The sequence below is a fragment of the Cygnus olor genome, chromosome 1 (assembly GCF_009769625.2).
Source record: "Cygnus olor isolate bCygOlo1 chromosome 1, bCygOlo1.pri.v2, whole genome shotgun sequence".
NCBI lineage: Eukaryota > Metazoa > Chordata > Aves > Anseriformes > Anatidae > Cygnus > Cygnus olor.
Window position 1 is genome coordinate 86,037,930 of NC_049169.1, and position 21,675 is coordinate 86,059,604.

The 21,675-nt window shown below is 50.6% G+C and overlaps 1 protein-coding gene across 2 annotated transcripts in view; it reads right to left on the reverse strand.

Annotated features, from left to right (window-relative positions):
* IGSF3 (immunoglobulin superfamily member 3) overlaps positions 1–21,675 on the reverse strand; it is an 86,694-nt gene that overhangs the window by 40,645 nt on the left and 24,374 nt on the right. For both annotated transcript variants that reach the window (XM_040567061.1, XM_040567050.1), the window contains exon 2: positions 20,365–20,742. In XM_040567061.1, coding sequence (XP_040422995.1) covers positions 20,365–20,742 — 378 coding nt within the window. The remainder of the gene's footprint in view (positions 1–20,364; positions 20,743–21,675) is intronic.

The following is a 21,675-nucleotide window of genomic DNA, read 5'->3' on the forward strand; positions in this document are numbered from 1 at the left end:
ACAAAGTCTCTCTGTCATGAAGTTCTGCATCACCCTGGCAAGGCACACAAAGAAATCCTTTTGCTCACCATGTCTCAGGCAGTGGCTCCTAAACCAGGCAGGCAGAAACTCAATAGTTCCTGCTGTACAAATTATATATTCCAACTATTTTTGTGGCTTGTTGGTGTCTCATTTCACAAAGATCGAAGGTCCTGAATTCTGCCCTTAGTGAGCTTCCTCCCAGCTTGGGGCACAAGCCAGCAGCAAAGCCCTCCTTGCAGCTGCATCCTGCCTTGGCCCTTGGGCCACTCTTATGCGGACGACTGTCTGGGGGAAATTTCACTGCTGGGGAAGAGTAAAAGCTTCGTGCAACCCCAATGAACTCGCACTGACAGCAGACTTAGCCACAGAGCAGCCACAGGGTGGTCTTCCACAACAAATGCTAAATGCTGAAATGTAGCACCCATTGCAGAAAGAGGTGGTCACTTCCTCCGGTTTTACAGTCACTGTCTGCTTCTCAACCCCATGCCAACCACAGAGCCCTGCTCAACAAGAGATCCCCATGAGGCGAGGAGCACCACAGAAAGATGGCTTGCTCACAGCCAGCAGCACAGACACACAACTGATGATTATGGACAGAAGGCAAAAGTCTGGACATGTAGGTCTTCTAGAGGCCAGTACCCCAGATTTTCTAGGATATCCCAAATCCTTTGCAGTACAGAATCAGAAGGCGTTTTAAAATAAGCAGTCAGGAAATAGACTGCGCATCAAAATAAAGAAAATACGTTTTTGGCGCACATATTATTAAACCAAAGGCACAGACTGTATCAAAGTAATGCATTGCAGCAAACAAACAAACGAAAAAAGCAGCAATGAAAATAAGTCAAGAATAAACTAGTAAATAGGAAGTTTCCACGATGTCTCCAGCACAGGATCAATACCACTGACTCCTGCAGAATCCAGGATTTTATTTATAGTGTTTCCAGCCTTCTGCTGGTGAAGCTACTGAGCGAGAGCCAAACACAGCTGACACACTGCTGTCCCCAGGTCTCCAGACAGCTCCATTTTTCCCCATCAGTGCTTGTCTCACCACTGCATCAGAGTGCAAAAGGCGCTGAAAGCTGTCAGCTTCCCAGCTGCTATTCACTACCCTGTAGGTAAATGGCAAAATGACCAGCACGAAGCATTTCACTTGCGTGGCTGCTTCCGTGCGTACCCTCAGCGGAGGCGGGCTGTGGAGTTTCACCAGCTGAGACACCAGCCCAGGAAGAGCAGCAGATGCTCCGCTGGCTGCTGCGTGCTCAGCGGGCTGGGGATGGCACAGGGCAATGGAAACATCGCCAGCTCACATCAGCCTGAAGAGACTCTTGAACAGGAATAGGGAAAAGACAGGAGACTGCAGACCTCACCGCAGCAGTGCCCTTGGACAGTGTCTTCTTGTATCACTACCTTTTATAACTTTCTCTTGCTGGTAGATATCCTCGGGTTAACATCTTCCTACACATACGCAAGCTTCAAGGAGACAGTAACAGGAAAGGTTTTCCTTTAAAGCTTCAGCCACCGATGTTTCCCATCCACCAGCGCTGCCTGATCTCCGCCTGAAGCTGAGCCTGCTCAGTGCCTGTTCACCCTCTCCAGCTCCAAGATAACAGCTTGTCTTACAAGCACCCGTAAAGTTTGAAAGCCTAAGATCTCTCGTGCAGATGCGCTATGGCATGCAAATAAAGAACATACTAGGAGCCTGATAAGATACACAGTCTTGCATCACCCTTGCTCTGTACTGTCTCGGAGGGAAGAACTCACAACTGCCTGATCCAAGTGGCCTTTTTGCAAGCAAGGAGAACTGGAAATCAACACAGGTCAATATGGAGAATTATGATTGATTAGTCGATGCGAGCGATCATCTCATTGCTGAAAGCAGAGGACACCGATGGCAAATGGTCAGAGCAGATTAATTATTTAACTCATGGCAGGTGCATGGACCCACAACCCATTTAAATAGGTTTTCTCCTGCCACACAATGGGAGCTTGGCTGATCTTGCAGTTAGTACCACTCGGAGGCACAGGAGCCAGCTAGAGCACAGTCCCTGAGCAGAGCTTAGTACCTGGGAGGTGAGGTTAGCTGTTTGCAGTGCATGCTCTACAGGAGCGTCACCATTCTGCCCCGGCTGAACAAAATGAGAGCATGAAATGACAGTGTAAGCATGCCTGCCTGCCTCTCACCTAACTTTGGAAAGTGGCAACTGCTTCGAGAGTAGCTAAAGCTCTCCAACAAACACTGAGAGATGGATAGCAGTCTCAGAATAAATTCTCACAGGTTTCATGAAATAGCTGGAGAAGCATAGTAGATACCCACCACACATAACTATTTCTCTGAGGAGGAGAATGCAGTGGTTGTTCAAACCTCAGATACCAAAGAAGTAAGCTGGAAGACAAGCATGGGAATATCCCAATCAAGGAAAAGCAATGATGGCACTTTATTAGATACCTAGGAATTCAGCCACAGAGAAAAAAAAAGCACACAGGAAATCAAGCTTCACTAGTGCCTCTACTCACATTTTTCTTCTTTCTTTTATAAAACAACTCTTACCAAAACTCAGCCCACTATCAGCCACTCTTACTCTTACCAAAACTCAGCCCACTATCCCGTCTAGATCTGGGGGAACCATTAATCCACTTAAAAACAAACAAACAAACAAACAAAAAAAAAACACCCTACACCAAACGTATACTTGAGAGCACTGTTTTGTGGCACAGCTAGGACACGTCCTCCTACCTTGCCTATCGAAGTTTTGTTCCCTGTAAGGTAGACTTATAAAGTGGGGTAGTTTTAAAGGCTATCATATTTCAAATCATGGCTAAATTCCTGTAAACACGACCTTCAGAAAGGAAGAACAAAATAGCTTTTGCCTGCCTCTTTTTCTGCTACACTAAAATAATGAGAAAGATTTATTTTTTCTTAATTATTCTGTACTTTTTCCAAAACCCTTGCCTGAGCACATTAGGTATTCAGGTCTCCTGTGCCCTGGCAGACTCCAGGGTGACCAAAGAGCTCGTGGTACCATGACAGCGCAGCAGGAAGAGCGGGGAAATCAATGAGGGAAGGAAGTTTCTGTTGGACTCTCAAAGCTCCCTAATCCTGCCTTTTTCCTATTTACAACACAGCTGGGAGAAAAAATCCTTGGAAAATACTTTCCATCTGCAGCCAGTTTGCATAGATGGGAAAAGGGCTCACACCTGAGACTGCAGGCAGCTCGGCCAGGCTGGTGCTTCCAAATGCCACCATCCTACAGCAAAATGAATTACGCAGCACTGCTGCACCCTACTTCCCCTAAAATAAACAAGCTGGGAAATGATCAGAAAAGACAAAAAATGACCCTTGTTTAAGAAAAATGTTCATTCTTCTAACCATCACTAAAAAAACAAAACGCAACGTAAAAGAGACAGAAAGCCATTTCCCCTTAGAATTCATTGCAAGTTTATTTGAGTACTCGATCATCCCCAGACATCCTGGATCTATTAAGGACTGGTTTATGCCAGAAAAATCCATGCAAAGTGATTTCAGTTAAACTAATGCAGCCTCTGATACTTGCATGTTAAAATAGTTTTTACTGCAGACTTCAATCCATGCAGTTTACTTTGAGAACTTAAAGAGTTTAAAGGTGCCCACATGGGGGAGGGGGTATTAAGGCTGTGGAAAGGATACCCGGGCCAAATCCAAAACTCACTGCCTCACATGGTGCGAGAGAAAGGCCAATTCCTTTCATGTCACCAATGCAAATCCAACCGCTGAGAGTGCCCCAAAACAATACAAAAAGGATTGGAAGATAAAATTCCTAGGAGGCTGACAATCAGAGAACGGCTTGGGTTGGAAGGGACCTTAAAGCCCACCCAGTTCCAACCCCCTGCCATGGGCAGGGACACCTCCCACCAGACCAGGTTGCCCAAAGCCCCATCCAGCCTGGCCTTGGGCACCTCCAGGGACAGGGCATCCACAGCTTCTCTGGGCAGCCTGTGCCAGGGCCTCACCGCCCTCTGAGTGAAGAATTTCTTCCTTATATACAATCTAAACCAACCTTCTTTTAGTTTAAAACCATCACCCTTTGTCCTGTCGCTACAAAAGCTTGTCCTTTCCCTATAAGAGCTGCTGAGGTGCCCAACACCACACTGAGCATGGCCCTGCACTGGCTTCAGTTAGATGTGACACATCCTCACGTGGAGCATGAACAAAAATGCACCACCGAAGCCTGGTCTCCTCCACAAGTCTTCTACTTCCTTCTTTTAAGCTATGGTCAGTCAAGTCCTCGTGACTCCACCTTGTTCCTTGAAGGAACAGAGTCATACATCTGCTTTCCACCCCTACAGTTCATGACTGCTGACCCTGGGCTTTGGTTAATACACTGTTCGTATAGATTCTAGGACAGGACTTCCCAGCAAACTGTGCACACTGCCTCCTTCCTGAAGAGCCCCCAGCCATCCCACTGGGACACAGCCCAACAGACCACAGCACGGCAAACAGCCCTCCAGAGCAAATAATTGCAAGGTTTGGCTTTTGTCTGTTTTTTACAAAGCCCCCAGTACCCGTCACTTATTAAAGGTGATTATGGAGCTTCTCTGCTGACATGCTCAATGGCGTACACCTGTGAAAATCTCTTATTTCCCTTTTAAGTATTTCTCTCCTTCCTGTCTTCCACTTTTTATTTATTGTTTCTTTACAGGCTCCTCATTTACCTTCAGACTCAACCATTTAATTTTTAATAAAAGGCTTCACTGTCTATCCCCTGTCTCTTCAAAGGCCCAGCTTTATTTTTCTGCCTCTTCTTGGTCCCCCCTAGCCTAATTGTTATCATTTCTAACCTTCCTTTGCTTTCTTCTCCCCTCTAATCTCTCCTTGCTCCCATCTTCCCCTTCTGAAGTAAGTCCTTTTCATCCCTCACCTCCCTCTTGCCCTCAGCCAAGCATCCAAATACATGCGGAGCAAGTGTAACCAAGCATAATTATGAAAGGGATCATCAAATTCTAGCAAAACGCTTACCCCTACCTATTCAAATATTTGACTTATAATTATTAAGTGCAAGAAGATCATAAATATTTTTTTACAGAGCTGTGCAGGTCTTTAATAAATGCCAGCTTCTGCCTCAATGGCAGCCAGGACTGCAGTTGCTGAGCTGTTTCTATGCATTACAGGAGATTTGCTCCAAGGTAAAAGAGAGGGATGCCTGAGCCAGGAGCCTGAATTATAAGCAAGGAGATTTCATTCCCCTGCTTCTGCTTGATTGAAATTCAATGCCTCTCACTTGCCGCTTTGTTATGCTAACCTCTCCTGGCTGGCCGAAAAGTTCCTGTCCACGCTGCCACCAAACCTGGGGAACTTCACCTTGCAAGGTCCAGGCTTGCTGGATGCAGACCAGCAGGGCCTCTTTCAGGGCACGTCCATGCCACGGCCAGCAGCTTGCAGCCACCCCTCCTCAGGGCAGGTAGGTACGGGGGTGTCACGCAATGCCAGCGTCAGTGCCGGGGGGACATCAGGTGAAGTCACTGTCCTGTGAATGCCCATCAAGGAACATGGCAGGTTTTACACAGCACTGCCACAGCATCCTCAAAAGTACTGTGTTTGCAAGGGGTGGATTAGGACCAGAGCACAAAGTCCTCTCTTATAGTCTCCCATTCCTAGAGGAGACAGGAGGCTGCGGCAAATAAATAGTAGCAAAAACTTCACTCCTTGCCAGCCAGGTGCCCAAACCTGGCTCGAAAAGGATATTTATCTTGTTTTCAATGTTTTGACCCAATTTCTGCATGGCTTCCTGGGCTTTAAGCTAGCTGCTTACGCCTGCCCCAGCCACAGGGATGCCATGGGTCACCTGGAAAACCTCCGGTGAAAACTTGCTGTTCTGCTCCAGAGCTAGCCCCATATCCGCTGTGCCCCTCCAGCCCCATCTCCAGCTCCCACCCTCTCTCCACAAGGGAGCACACGCTCATTTTTGTCATTCCACAGGAAAAGCAGGTCCCACCAGTGCAACGAGCCTCACAGCAGCAGGCTGCAAGCGCTGGTGAGAGCAAGTTTTGCAAAAAAAATGCCCCCAAGCCCTTACACCCCCCTCCCAGTGCTCCCCAGATGCTTTCCCAGAGGGCGGAGCTGTTTGCTGGGACCTCAGAACGGTCTCTTGCCAGGAGGAAATAAATAAATGAAATAAAACACGCCCGTGTGTGGGCTCATGCAATTTTAATCAAACTAATGTCTGCAAAAAGGGGGGATCGAGGGGCGGGGGGGAGCGAGGGATTACGGTGCCACTTGTTCAAAGCGCTCCCGTTTATTCCACATCTGCGATCCCTTCTGAGCTCCCAACAGCAGCGAGGAGCATGAGACGCACAAAGCGAACACGTCGTGCGTACCGAGCTGTCTCTTTGTTTTAGTCACTGTCTGCAGCTAATGTCAGCGAGAGAGCACTCCTGGGAGCAACGCTTCGGTGCAGCGCCAGCTAATTACACACTGACAAAAGCACCCGGGAGGGGGGAAATGAGAAAGAAAGGAAACCGAGCATCCTAAAGAGCAGAAAACGGACTGGAGATGGGAGCGGGGAGCCTGGACTTGCTTCCCACAGGGCCAGGAGAAGGGGTGACACGCGGGATGCAAGAAGCACACCCTAAACCAGCACATCGTCCCCTGCCCCACAGAGTTGCGAGCACACTGAGGGACAAGGGGCACCCCAAAGCTGGCAATGCCGATGCTCAGCTACTTCGTGGGGACGTGTAACACTTGGTAACACTTTGGGGGAAGGTGTCCTCTGCTCAGTGCAACACCTCCTTCCGAGATAGCTGAGAGCCACCCGCCTGGGGCTGGGCAGAGACAGCAGGAGCAGGTCCCCGAGGAGCTCCAGTCTGAGCTACCCCAGCCCTGGGCACCGTTCGCAGACGGGGATTAAAGGCAGGGAGATGAGAATTTCAAGCACGCATCGGGCAAACCCATGTGCATTCCCCACAGCAGCAAATAATCGGGTGCCAAGGAGGAGATTAACCCTGCGGACCAAAGGAAACAAAGGCGCAGGAGCCGGCCTGCTTACGAAGCTGCTGCTTCTTCTCCCAAATGAACACAAATCTCACTAGCCAGGACGAAGGCACCTGCACAAGAAACGCTGACTGCTGCCAAATAAATACAAGCCTCCGATTTTACGTGGATCCACAGCAAGCAATACAAAGATGCTCACAACAGCTGTTGTGGTGGTGACCCAGTGCTGGCTGCCCGCCCAAAGCTGTGACAGGACATGACTGTGAGCAGCACCAGAGGCTGCCCCTCGCGCACAGGCAGATGCGGCCACTGCACATTTTGGGAAGAGGCTCTCCCCACAGGCTGACGGCTAATGACCGTGAGAGATGTCCACGTGCTGCCTCCTCGACAGGCAGGTGTGTCATGACAGGCTTCGAGTGACATGTCCCTGTCACGGGAGCACGGTTGCCAGTCAAGAGGCCTGCAGCAACCCTGGGCTGTGATCCTGTCACGCCTCATGAACTTAACCAGGCTGGGCTCCCGATGGCATCCACCTGCAGGCTGGCTGTCCTTGCTGCTCCAGGAGGCCACCCTGAGCAGCAGCGCTGTGTCCTGGCCGTCACCAAGAGGATCTGCATTTCCCTCCTGACAACTTTAACCAGCAGATAACAAGGGATGGGCTAGGTGGCCCACAGGGACCCTGTGGCAGCTGGCTTGGACCCGTTGCGCTTGGGCAGAGATGGAAAATGCCTTCTGGACACTCGGGGAGGGGACCAAGACAAGTGGAGGATTCTGGTGTGGCCTAGGGCACGTCATCAAAAACATCTTGTTAGTACAGACCGGTGGCTACTACCCAGCTTGACTTATCCCTGTCAGAGCCTGAGCACACCGCAGGAGGGGACAAGTCCATCTTCCTGCACGGACGGTCTGCAAAACCTGCAGAAACTCACTGCAGCCCCGCTACGGGTACATGGGGCAGCTCAGCACTCTGAACCAGCACAGCACTTCTCTAAAGGAACAGGCCTGGGCTAAGCGGGACCCCACAGATATGAACTCAAGCCACAGCACTGCCACCCAGCCCACCGTGTCTGCAGTCTCCCTATTCCTCCTCTCCCCTTCTCTCTGTCGACATCAGGCCCTTGTCAGATGCCTCTTGAAGCAGATGAGATCTGACGAGCTTCATATCTCTGAGGACAGGCAGGCAGCAGACGCCGCTCTGGCCACAGATAGAGGGGAGTGGAAATGATCTGAGAGCAAAGAGTGCCGGCATCTCATTACCCACCGCTCGCCAACCCACGTTACTCATAAGTAAGTACTCACTCATAAATAAGTACTCACTTCAAAAGGAGCTCCTCAAAGCATGTTGGTGCTGCCTCCTACTTCCCAGTCGCAAGGGGAGAGGAAGAAAGGGTGGGCGGCAGTGCAAAGGTAATTACCGCATCCCGATGGCCCTGACAGAAGACAGCATTGAAACCCTGCTTGCCTACTCTGGGGTCAAGAGCCTGAATCAGCCACTAGGGCACTGCTAAAGGACACATCAAAAGGGTGGGGAAAGAGCCCCCATGGGGTCCCTGCAGCAAGAGGCCAGCTGGAGATGTTGGTGCCCATGCTTCCAGCAGGCCTGGGCCCTCCTCCCACTGTGGGAAGGAGCAAGCACACCCCTTCCACTGTACCCAAGCCATGGTCCCTCAGCAGTCATCCCTATATGCATCCCTCCCTGCTCCAGCACCTCCAGGATGCCACCCTCCTACACACCCCGCTGCTCTTCACCACCCAAAAATCCCTGCCCAAGGTCTTCTTCCCATCTGTCACTTCCACGTTCCCTCCTCCTCTTTCCTTCCCATCCCTTTGTCTCTCTATTTTCCCCCACATTTTTGCTAGATTTTTAACTCCCACACCTCCAATCTCGGCCCACCTTGTGCTCCACTTCGTGTTCCCAGTCCAGCACTTGGATGATCACCACCTTCCCCGTCCCAGCAGGGGCAGAATCTCCTCAATTCACCTCAGACCCACCACAGCCAAAGAGCTCCATCTCTGGGGCAGCTAACCCTGCACCCCAGGAACCAGCCTGCAGGCAGAAGTCCCTCACGCACAGGAACATCCCCTTATCCCCCCAGGGCCACAGCCACTCAGTGGCTTCGGCATCCTTCGGCTGCCAAACAGCTCAAGCAGGGCTTTTTGGGTGGCTGGCATTGCTCCTGACTGCTTACTCGATAGCTGAGCTCCGCACAGGTTTGAGCTCTGTTCCAGCTTTCTCTTCCTTGTATTCAAGCGTAGCACTGCCAGGTGGGCCATCCGTAACACACAAATGTCACCTGCCATTCTCCAAGGCGTTGTATCAGTGGACAGGTGGCATTTGTACACCTGAAGGAGCTCAAAAGGTGACAACGCAGTGCCAGAGGGCCCGTGGTCATCTGCAGCATGCTGATGCAGTTCTTCAGTGGATAACAAGGCTCAAGCGCCTCACATTAACCCTCTAATTTAATGAGAGCCTCACATTAACCCTCTTAATTAAACCTCTAAAGCACAGTAGCCTGCTGCTTTGGGACCTGCGCTGGGTTTTCATGCAGCAGCACGAAGCAGTACACAACCCAGACTCTACCCCTTCTGACCTGCAGGGAGAAGACGTTTGGCATTACAAGTTATAATCATGACACATGGGTAAGGAACAGTTTTATAAACACCTCACTCTCTCAAAGAGGCAGGTAAAAATGAAGAATGACAAGGTCTGAGAAAACAAGTGCTTTTGTCACACCATACCCAGGACAGAGCCATCTCCGATCAGAAAATCCTGCCCACTGTGCCGCACCTCCCCTAGGCAGCGATCCCTACTACAACATCTCTTTGCGGAGCCCTGAGTTATCATTTTAAGCAGTAAGGAATAAAGCCCTACAGGGCTCAATCTGTTGAAAGAGTCAAGGAACCGGAGCGGGATGGAGCAGACACTGAAAGGCATCTGTCCCATTAGTGCCAGCTCAGCCAACGTCTATCGCTTGCGGCAGAGGCTCACTCAGTGCTCAGACGGGGAGGAGAGCAAAGGGCAGGCAAAACCACCGTCCTCTCAGCACTCAAAAGCACCTTTGTTCAGGCTCAGCCCTCTAGCTCGGGCTCTGCTCCCCTTTACAGGGTCTCTAGAAACATCTCTTGCTGATAGCAAGTGGGGTGGCTGATCCCTCCATCCCCATCAGCATCCTCTGGAGCACTCCAAGGGCTAGGGATGCTGCCCACGTGCACACCATGGTTCCCCACCGCTCTTCTCTTCTAGAGGTGGCAGGGAAACCCCAAAGTGGGGGGAACATGTCCACGTAACCGTGACGTGGGGCCGAGGCAGGCAGCCAGCTGCACCAAACCCCGGACATGTGGCTGGCTCTGGGGCCGGAGGTGGGGAGATGCCAGCCCCTCCTCAAGGGATGTGCGTAGCCCGCAGCTCTCCTCCCCATTACATCTCCTACTTACAAGCAGCTGTTTGGCAGCATTACTAATCAGTGCCGCGTGGAATAATGTTACATTTCCCCCAGCACTACTCTGTTATCTTCTTTCTTTCCCCACCTCCAGCTGCTACTTTCCTTCCACCACCCCCACACTGGAAAGCAATAATACATTCCTTCGCTTTATCCAGGCTCTACTTTTCTAATAATGTAAACAATTTACTTATAACCCATGCAAAAAAAAATTAAATACAGTTAAACCCACTTAAAATAAATACTTGCTGAAGGAATATCAGCTGGAGACTGCTCTCTGACTTATAATAATCCCACTGCACCCAGGGAAATCCTCTTAAACCTATATCAGATAAAGATTGTAAAACTGTTATAGGGCTAAACTGGCAGGGCGGCCACAGAGTCAAGATGGGAAATTTCTCCTCCCGGCTTCTCCGTACTGAGAGGCAGCCCCGTCCCAATCCAGGTCAGGCATCCTTCTCAGCACCCCAAGAATTTTGTCCTGTGAAGGAGCATCGGACCCATGCCGCATGGAAGGAGACAGAGGGGGGGGAACGGCTGGTCCTGCCAGGCTTTGGAGGGGCTAGAGGAGAGGGCAGGGAGCCCCGGGACTCACAGCCTCCCTCTGGAGCATTGCTCTCCCATTCAGACCAAAGCTGGAAGTGTGGAGGCAGGCAGAGGTTGGGTGTTTCTTAAATGGCTTTGGGGGCCGAAAGCAAACAAGCACACACCACCTTCTGACAGTCACACTGGACTGAGACTTAAAAGGATATTTAGGCCAGGAAGCCGGCCTCTGCACAGCCCTGCAAGTGTCCAAGTGCACCTGGGGCTTTGCCGTTCGCCACCAGACCTACCTTCAATGCCACCTGAGAAAAGCATCGGCACTGACAGCAGGAGCAGCTGCCCTCGCCCCTCGGGGCAGCAGACCGGCAGAAACGCAGAGCAACCCAATCGAGGGGACTGGCACCAGAGAGCAAACAAAGCAATCCCCGAGGGAAAATAGATGAAAAAGGAGGAGTGGGAGGAAGGAGCAAGCATAGCAAAACCTCCCCAGGGAGGCAGCAGGGAAAAAAAATCGGGCAAAGCGGAATGTAAAATTCTTGCTGGTAACGGAAGAGAGGCCGGCTCTGTTATGGGATTTCTCAGCGCTGCAGCTGGCTGGAGCTGCAGGCTCCGTCCTCCACTTTCAGAGTTCACCGAGCAATTGCTACGAGCAGGGACGGCTGCCATATGCTGCCAGCTGCGCTCGCCATTACCGCTTTCCCCATGTAGCGCCAAGAGCCCGTCCAGAGGCGCGGGAGCAGAGCATCCTGCACACGTCAGCCCGGCAGAGCTGCCAGCAGGGTCCATCAGCGAGGCACGGCGTGGGTCGCCAGGGCAGAGAGCTGCCAGGATGGCCCCGTACCTGTCACACGCAGGGGTGCACAAGCAGAAGAGATGGTGTCCCCTGGCTGCCCTCCATCCTGGCTGTTGTTATGGCCAGGGGAAGCGTGAGAGGCTCCAATGCCCTCCCTCATTTGGGGAAAGGAGACTGGGGGCAGCCCAGAGCACACAGAAGGTAAACTAGTTTCAGGACGGGAGGTGGCATCAGGCTGCTTCTGACACCAGACGGTCTTTTGCTTCCCGTGATTAGCAAACAGATGCTGACCTGAAGGAGCTCCCTCGCACACCGAGTTCACCCGCTTGGAAAGGATGCCTAAAATCCCAAGTAATCCAGCTGTGCTAGAGCTGGCCTTCAAATGCACCAAAATCCCTGGCTAAAGATTCTTCTATCACACCTTAAAAACATTCTTTACCTCCTATCAGCACTTAACACCTAGATGTTACAGCAATCTACAAAAGCAGCCTATATAACCCATTGCTCCTCTCACAACGAGACAATGAGGCATCCTATAAATAAAGTAGGACATTCAGGACTACCAAATACCCCATTTTACTAGGAACTGGCAAAGCACACGGGAGAAGAGCTGGCAGGACAAGCAATACAGGCAACACGGGCTAACAATGAGCGTTGCTTTAGCAGCAGCTTATCTCATGGCAGCTGGCACCCAGGATGCTCAGAGGAAGGATGAGATCCATGGTCCCATCGAGTGATGCACAACCAGAGCCAGTGAGAGACCAGACTGGAGGTGAAAACCCCAAGCCTCCTGAAAACAGGCTTCTGCAGGCTCTTTTAGCTTTCAAAGCTCATTTTAACCGACTGACTCGACTTTACTATTCAGGCTCAGTACCGCACAGAAACCTACCCGAGCAAAACGCTGCAATTCTTTACAGTCTGAAGGAACGTTAGCATTTGGGCTTCTGCGCTTCCCTTTATGACAAGTAAAAGACATCATAAGTCTCGAAGTGAGAGGGCGCATTTTAAAGACCAGGCTAGATTTGAGAGCAGAGGACGGTGCAATTGCCTGAGTCTGTGTTCATTTCCATTTTTAGAAATGCATTTTAAAATACATTTTCTCTTACAATGCCTATGCACAAGCATACAGACATGCATAAAAAAGGACACATGTTCTCTCTGTAAACCTTTTCCTAGCTAAATTTTAGGAGGTGCCCCTACCTCAAAAGGGACAGTGTAGGAGAAACATATACAGTGATGTGCCCCAAATGTGTCTAACGCCAGGTTTCCCAGAAATGGGTAGGTGGATGAGAAAACAAAGAAAGAATTAGGTCCACAGCTGAAAGCTCAACATGTCATGCCACCAAGTTGCCTGTGGTTTTGAGGGACAGGGCAGGAAGATAAGGAAGGGGGGAGAACACAAAGAAGGTGGAGAGTAGATACAATGGGTTATCCATTTTTTTCAGGTATGGTCCACCTAAAATTTGTTCCCATTTTGCCTGCACATATAGAAGTAGAGAAGGAATATCGCGTAATATGATAATAAAGAAGTAAAAATCAGGCAAGCAATTCCAATGTGAAAGAATAGGAGACTGCATGCTGCAACAAAATAGGAGTAATTGGAAGTGTTTAGCAGGAAAAAATAACAATAGGGGACAAGATAAAGATACACACCACAATAAGCGAGCCTTCTCTAGCAATGCAAGGACACTTAAAGATGTTGTTATAAGATTTCAGTTATAGCCTGGAAGGTATTTACAGAAAGGTGTTTTAAAAAGCACAAGGAAGAACTAGCCCATGCAATTCATTGCCAGATTGTCCACAGCTAAAGCCAAGATTAAAAGAGAGAGAGAGAGCCTGGAAATGTAAATGGGTCTTAGTGCCCTCCTCCCGCCAGCAGTTTTACAGCTGGCAGGGGCACGTTGCCCCCTGGCACGGCAGCTCCTGCTACCCCCACAGCATCCCCAGGGGCAAAACCGGGTGAGTTTGGTTTTGCTTGGTATGTTTCCAGGGTGTCAGGAAAGACTAAGCAGGGCTGGAAATGAATCCTGTTCAGGATCATTACCAGGCAGAGCAGGAATATAAGCCTTTGTTTCTAACTCCCGTTATCTGAGGAGCTCAAAGCACTTTACAATTATTTAGCTTAGACTTTGTGAAAGGCTTGTACACTATTATCCCTAATTTTACCAGCTGGGAAGTGGTGAGGGAGACGGGGGGGGCATACTCAGGAAGATGCAGCGAGCTGGCAGCATGGTGCAGGACAGAACCCGAAACCTGGAGCCCTGCAGCCCCCCAGCATCAGAAACTGGGTGCTCTGGTTTGCTGCTGCCTTTTCCCAGGCTGTGCCCATAGGAATCGCTAGGGGTAAATGTGTTTACCCATCCTCATCCCTCCCCTGTTAACAAACACTCCATCTCCATACATAGCAGGAATAGAAAAAACAAAAAGCAGAGCAGTATAGGTCTTTTTTTTTTTTTCCCAAGACTACTACAGAGAGATTTAGTCATGTGAAGGAGGATGGTAAGAACAAAATACGCCGTGTCTAGCTGCAAAGGACCACCTAGGAGAAGGTATTTGAATTTTTTTTTTAACGTCAGCTAAAGGGGAATTTGAAAGCAAAGGACATTTTACTCCTCTGGGGAACTAATTACTGCAACAAGCAAAGCCCGAACAGGCAAAGATGAATATAACTCACAAAGCAGGAATTTCAACGATAACCAATCCTCGAACTTACATTGCTTAACTGACTGCTTGGCCAAATAAAACACACATATACTTTGTGGAGGTAGCAAAGCCATTGAGGTGGCCTCAGAGAAACCGGGAAACCTGTGCTTAGAATCCCCAAATTCTACCTTCATACACCAAAGAGGAGCAATAAACTCCTGCAACCTCTCAAAAGAAATAAGAAACATGAAATACAAGAACTATCCTGGAAAAAACTGTCCTCTGTGTGTGTGTGTACAATAGGTCTTTGCTATTCTACGATCACCCACATTATGACATTTTTTAGCACTAACATCACCACTATATTCCATTCTTCACCTTTCCATCCAAACCAGTGCGTAACACTGGTTTCTACTACCCCACAGCCAAGCGAAGCTCCACAGGACCATGGGACAGTGCTGGGTGGAAGTGACCTTTGAGGTCTGTAGTCCAAACCTTGAGCTCCTGCAGGGTCAGCTATAAGGTCACACCAGGTTGCTCTGGGCCTGATCCTGTCAGGGCTTGAAAACTCCTAGAGGTGGGGGCCGTGCAACTTCTCAGGGCTGTCTGAACCTCTCATTTCAATTTTTGTCTCTTGTTGCTTGTCCTTCCACCGTGCAGTGCTGCAAAGAGCCTGGTCTCTGTCCTCCCCATGGCACAAACTGCTAGCATGTGTGACAAACACTTTCCCCTGTCTCTCAGAAGAGGTTAACGAAAAGGCAGCATAGAATGAAGAGGCTGCAAACGCTTCTACCAAAACCTGTAGATCCTTGTCTGCATGATCGCCTTCTTTCTCTTCAAAACTTCCCTCAGGGAAAGCCACCTTCAGCCAAGTTGACAACTGGAATAAACTCGCAGCCAGCAAGTTCCGCAAGCCCCCCGTGAGCGGCAGTAACTGCTCTCATGGTGAGCCCCCTGGGTCCCCAGGAGCAGCTGCTGCTCTCCCCAGCGCAGCAAAGCCGTGAGATGACATCCTCCCTCTGCTCTGTGCGCAGACACATCACGTATGGCAGCACTTCACAACGAAGAGGGGAAGCTGCTGGCAACAAGCAGCCACAGCTGTTACGGGCAATAAAAGTTCATTTTTTTCTTCTTGCCTGTTACATCCCCTTTGGCTCTCCACAGATAAGTTCTGGAGAGTTTTGGTTGCAAGTTCAACAACAGAGAACAGCCTTCTTCTCTCAGAAAACCAGATCCAAGACACACTCAGCTCCTTCCCTTCCAACAAAGTGTCAGGCCTGTATAAATCTTTCTTTTCCATCAAAGCTTGTTGTGCCCAGTGCCAGGGCAAGAGGCACTGGGCACAAACTGGAACACATGAGGTGCCAGCTGAACATCAGAAGCACCTCCTTACCGTGTGGGTGACTAAGCACTGGCACAGGTTGCCCAGCGAGGTTGTGGGGTCTCCCTTCTTGGAGCTCATCACAAGCCACCTGAACACAGGCCCATGCAACGTGCTCCAGGTGGCCCTGCTTGTGCAGGGGGTTGGACCAGATGTGCTCCAGAGGTCCCTGCCACCCCCAAACACGCTGTGATTCCGTGAAAGCCTCTCAGATGCACCCTTCCCACTGCAGGTATGGACTTGGAGCTGGGCCCACAGCCATATGCCACAGCTCAAGTGCAGGGAAGAACCCTACAAGACACTCCTAAGGGCACCGAGTCCCCACAGACTGAGCTCTGGTCTGTGGAGAGTTTTGAGCAATGGAGGCGGCTCCACATTTGGAGATGAGACCTGACCAAGGCTGCCTGCCAAACACACACACCCAGCCCCTGAGGGCGGCCACAGCCAGGCAGGGCCATGAGGAACAGTGCTGAGACCAGTGCACCAGCCTGCTTGGGCTGGGTGGGCCTAGAGAGAAATGGCACATAGCAGAAGCATGTCCCGTCTGAGGCTGGACGGAGGAGCCATCTTCAGCTCCTAGCTAGTGGTAACCCTCTCTGCCCCATTTCACCCAAGCCTGGCAGGAAAGGGACACCAGTGACCAACCCTGCAAGCACCAGATAGCTGCACAGCAGCTCCTGCCCACCTCTGAGACCAAGTGCTGCTTGGCTCTCAGGTCTGCACCGAGATTGCTCCTCCTCACTCTGCAGTACCTTGGAGGTTGCTCTGTCTCTCCCTGTCCCAAGCCCTTTCATTTTTTTGCTTTACCTTGTTTTAAGATTGATGCCACACGGCTGATTCCCCAGAAATAAGGAGTACAAGAGCTGCCACCTCCTCAAGTGCTTTGAAAGCTTTTCTCCCACTCTGCTACTACCTGCTTAAGAAAAACCTCAAAGCGTGATTTCTTCCCTCAAATCACTTTCTGAAAAAGAGCTCAATGTTTTTTGGAGCACAGATAAAAAACACACCGAGATAAAAGTCTAAAACTTCTGAAGAGGTTAGACCTGGGCCTCTGTGCTGTTATCTAAGTAAGAGTACAGGCACACAAATAACTCATTGCAGATACAGAGTGGAGTACAAATTTGCAGTGACTCACGCACTCTGAAGTAACTGCCATGTGCTCACTTCTACCCCACAGCAAAACGCAAGTTTATTTACCCATCAACATAAGATGAGAAGCAGGGACCAGAATCTCAGATTGCACAGCACCCCTGCGGCTTCACCACCTAAGTTACTGCGCACAAGCCTCTTCTGCCCACATTTCAGAAGGCATTAAGACAAGGATAGGGTCATGGCAACCTGGAAAATACTTCTGTCCTGCCAGTGATGATGCTGTGTTACTGGGATGTTTCTTTCCACCACCTGCAAATTCCTTGTCAGCCTTAACTTCTGCAAAGAGTGAAGGAGCAGCCCAAGTACTTCTCACTGCCAGCACAAGCAGCAGGCCAGGACCATCACGTAATTGCCAGTCAGGTCATTATACTCTTCCATTTAATAGATGCAGTTTTGAAAAAACCCTCTTCAATATGCCGAAGTGTCTTCCAAAATCAACTGCAAGCCAGAATTTCCATCAGTTACGTAGGAGACCCACGGGTGAAGTTTCTGCAAGCAGCCAGGTCTTCAGCCACTACAAGAAGAATTCACTTCATTCAACGCTAGCTGCCTACCCTAAGGTAAACATCTAGGCTCTCTCTTTAGTCAACCCAGAGAAAGATGCTCCGAACCTACACAAAGATGGTTTGCTCTCCAGATTTGTCCCTCTGTCCTCTGACAGCAGATATTGCCTCAACATCTTGCTTAGGCAACGTGTTTAGGTTAGTTGAGTGGGACAACATTCATCTGATCTTCTAAAAACCTTTTCCCCTCACCCGAAGTCAAAAAGCATGAACTAGCTTCAGCAATTTCCTATCAGCCTTGGGGAACTGAAGTCTACCAGCTCTACTCAGAAGGCAAACAATGGAGCTGCAGACTTTGTACGTGGGCTAATCCTTTCTCATAAATCAATCACAAGGCTTCGGTTCCACAACATCCTGCAGAGCTGCACCTGTTTTTTTGCTGCCTCCCTCAGCACCTGCAATTCATGTGAGATGTCTTAAATTCCTCCTTCCAGCACATCTCACAGCCTGGGCATAAACCCCTTCTTCTTAGTGACACCACCCAGGAGGAGATGATAAGAGGGGTAGGAAGACAGAGGCAGAAACTTGTTTTTGAAGCAATGGAAATGAAGACTGGTAAAAAGCACTAAGCGTTGGTATATACTCCCCTATGACAGAAGGCCCTTGAACCACATTACTGTCCTCACTCCTACCTTAGTTGAGATTAGTGCCTGTGCTGCATGCCTCAATTCAGATCAGTGAAGATGAGAGTCCCACAAAGTGCCTGGGGAGCACTCCTCACTCCAGACCATCAGGGACATTAGGCTTCCAGAGCAGCACTAGATTCCGGCCAAGATCCCCAGTGAACAAAAAGGAACCTCATGAGGACACACCAAAAATGGGAGAGGGAGAACCTGCCATGCTTGCTGTTCTTAAGGTGGGTAGAAACATATTTTCAAACCCAATCACCTATCAAGTCTATTTTTTAGCAACTGCAGAGCCCTTGATGCTGCTCAGATGAGAAGAGCAAAGACACATCCCAGCCACTCGCTGCAAGGTGAGATGTCCCGGTGCTGAGAGCAGCCCCGCATGTAAATCTGCACCGGTGCCCCATACAGCCCCCACAAACCTCCCCCACCACAAGGCTGTATCGCCTGGGTGAAAAGGAGGAAAACTCCTCCTTCAGCTCTTCCCTCAAACCAAGGGGCACCGCAACTCAAAGCTCCCAGAGCAGCAAGCCTAAAATCAACACTGCTCCAAAGCCATCTATTTCACACATAAATGGAGAGAATAAAGATGCTAACAAACCTGTCTCCCTCCAGGCTTTTCTGCTGCCAAAAAAGAGACACTCAATCTAATGAGTCAATTAAAAATTCATAACTGGATGAAAGAAAAAAAAAGTTTGGTTCTGTTTCTGAGAAAATGAGAACAATAACTCTCATTTAGCACTCGTGTAGCTCTTCTTGAATACTGTCTGCAGCAGTGAAGCCATCCTGAAAACCCACGACCTGTAGCTGAGACCCAAACCACCAGAAACACCTGCAGCATGCTCTGCCTGGCCCCACAGAGATGCCCCGGTCGGGGGGCAGGCATCTGGTACTGGGATGGACAGGGTGCCTGCTCCCATGGGCACCAAAAAGCCAAGCAGGCTGAGGGACAGCCCTGTTTGGGGCAGACCAACCGCTCCCAGACCACTCTGCCATCTCTCATGAGCTATCACTGACTCAGATTTATTTGAATGGGGAACCACAAACCCAGATACCCGAAGCAAGTCACCTAACTACAGTAAAAGAATATTTAGGCGTCGGCCTCCTGACTTAGGAAGCTGCTCGCTGACAGTAAGTGGGAAGGCAGCCACCAAAATAACCCCAGCCCTTGGGGCTTCTCCACTTTGGGACACCAGGTGGGAGAGTGATTTTGCTGGCATCTCGGAAAGGAAGCAGCCAAGGCATGCAAGGTGCTGAGCTGCATGCACAACCCAAAGGAGGGCTACTGGGATTTAAACCCCACACCTCAGCTCCTTTCACAAGGATTTTCCTGCGTCAACACTGTTGTCCTCATCGGCCACACCCAGATCAGTCTGGATAATGCCAATCTGGTTTCTAAATGGGAGGCCTGCGGACACCTGGAGACTCATGAACGTCTCCTAAAGAAAGCAAGCCTGCTGTCTGTGTGTTTGAATTTATCATCTCCTACAGTGCAACTCCTTTAGGAGTCCTTCAGCCAAGAAGTTTGATGGAAGCTATTTGACCGCTGTTAGCTGAAATAGAGACTTCAAATCCAATTCCATCTTGAGACACAAAAAGCAAGCTGCAGCTTGAAAAGGTCAAAGAAGCTAGTCAGAGAGGTGCTATGGAATTACTTGGGATCTTATAGAACTTGTTTTCGATTTTTCTAACACACACGAAAAAAAAAAGGCACCCAACTCCCCCACATTCATCTACAGACAGCTCAATTTGATTGGTGTGCAGGCTTCAGGACTCGTTCAGCAGCGCCCCATCAAAGAGCTCGAACACGACGGTCTCTGCTGCTCCCTTTATACGCTGCTCATTCCCGCTCCTCTCTTCCCTGCCCTGCTATTTTGCCACCTTTGGCACAAAGCTCTCTCCTGTGCCATCTGGAGCAGCCTCTCTCTCTCTGCATCAGTCAGCCCTCGCCCCTCCTGCTTTCAGCCACGGCTTTATGCCTTCCTCTCCCCTGGCTACACTGCCTGGTTTCTCTGCTTTGTAGACGCTTCGTTAGAGAAGTCCTGAATTCTCCCATGTCTCTGTACAATGACTTCCTGTAATTTACACCACCGTGCTGCCTGCTCTCTGCTCCCGTTCTCCCTCAACGATGCGTATTACAACATCTTGCATGGACTACGTCACCCATGGGGTCTGCTGCACCCCGTCTGGGTAAAACACCCCGCTGCCCTTGGCCACGCCGCTACCAGGAGAGCTTACCCACGAGGTTCATCTTGGCGCTGTAGCTCCCGAAGTACCTCTCGTCGGTGTTGGGCGTGTGGCACTCATACTCGCCGGCGTCCCGGTCCTGCAGCTCCTTGATGTGCAGCAGGACAGCGTCCCCCTGCACCCGCTCCACATAGATCTCCCGGCTGTGCACCCGCTGCGTGTAGATGGCGTAGGGGAAGGAGGGGTCGGCCGTGCTGACGATCTGCACCTCGCGCTCGGGGGCCGAGGGCAGGTAGATGGACCACTGGAAGTTCTGCTCGGCCGGGCCCTGGTAGCCGCTCACCTTGCACCACAGCGTGACGTGGGACCCCTCCGTGCGGTACAGGGGCCCCTCCTGCACCGCCACGTGCCGCTGGGCCGAGGCCAGGCCTGCAGGAGGAGAGGAGAGAAGAGGAGAGAGAGACCAGCGTTACTGCTCAGCAGGTGGCCCATGCACCTTCTCCCCAAATACATAAGGGCCAGGTACCAGCAGGCCACCACAGAGCCGGTGTTTGGCCAGCAAGGCACCAAATTGGCACAGCAGGCCCACAGGAGAGGGCTTCGCAGGGGGGACCCTGCCCTGAGCAGGGCCACGCACCCCAGCAGCCACCCCCATGCGCCGCTCTGCCCCTCTGCCATACAGCTCCCGATTTGCTTTACCCGGCTCTCACCCTCCTTGGGTTTCGGGCCACGTGAAGCAAGGCCACAAGCACCCCTCCTCCCTCGGCAAGACCTCCAGCTGGTACAAAATCCCATTGTTTTCCCCTTAAACCCAGCGTGCCTTCCTTCTGCAGCCTCTCAGTCACGCTTGTGAAGGCGTAGCGGGGAATACCACGTTTCCAGCACTGCCTTTCCAAGTCTATTCGAAAGGAGTATATTTAGTACACAACAAAAACAATTAAAGCTAATGGAGGGAGTGGGCACATCACACTCTCAGGCTCACCGCCCCTGGCTGCTGGAAATCGAGACCCAGCAACGTGCGCTGTGCGCATGCAAACTCTTGCAGCTCCGAACAAAGACGGGGCGGCTGCAATCTGCTGTATTTTTACACAGATTATGGATGGCTGGCCCTTGGGCTCATGGCACATTACCAGCACAGCCCTCCAGGGGCAGGATAAATTACAGCAATCTATCTTGTTTGTTGCTACATCAAAGGCTGGAGGTCTGGAGACCACGGTGGGTGTTCATCGGTTATTGAGTTACCAGCAGCATGTGCACATGGTGAGGCCAATCACCCTGGCTTCTGTGACTGCTTGCTTGCCATCATAAAACAGCAATAAGCCGATTTAAAGCAGGTCCTGCATAATCACGTTTGCAAATTTC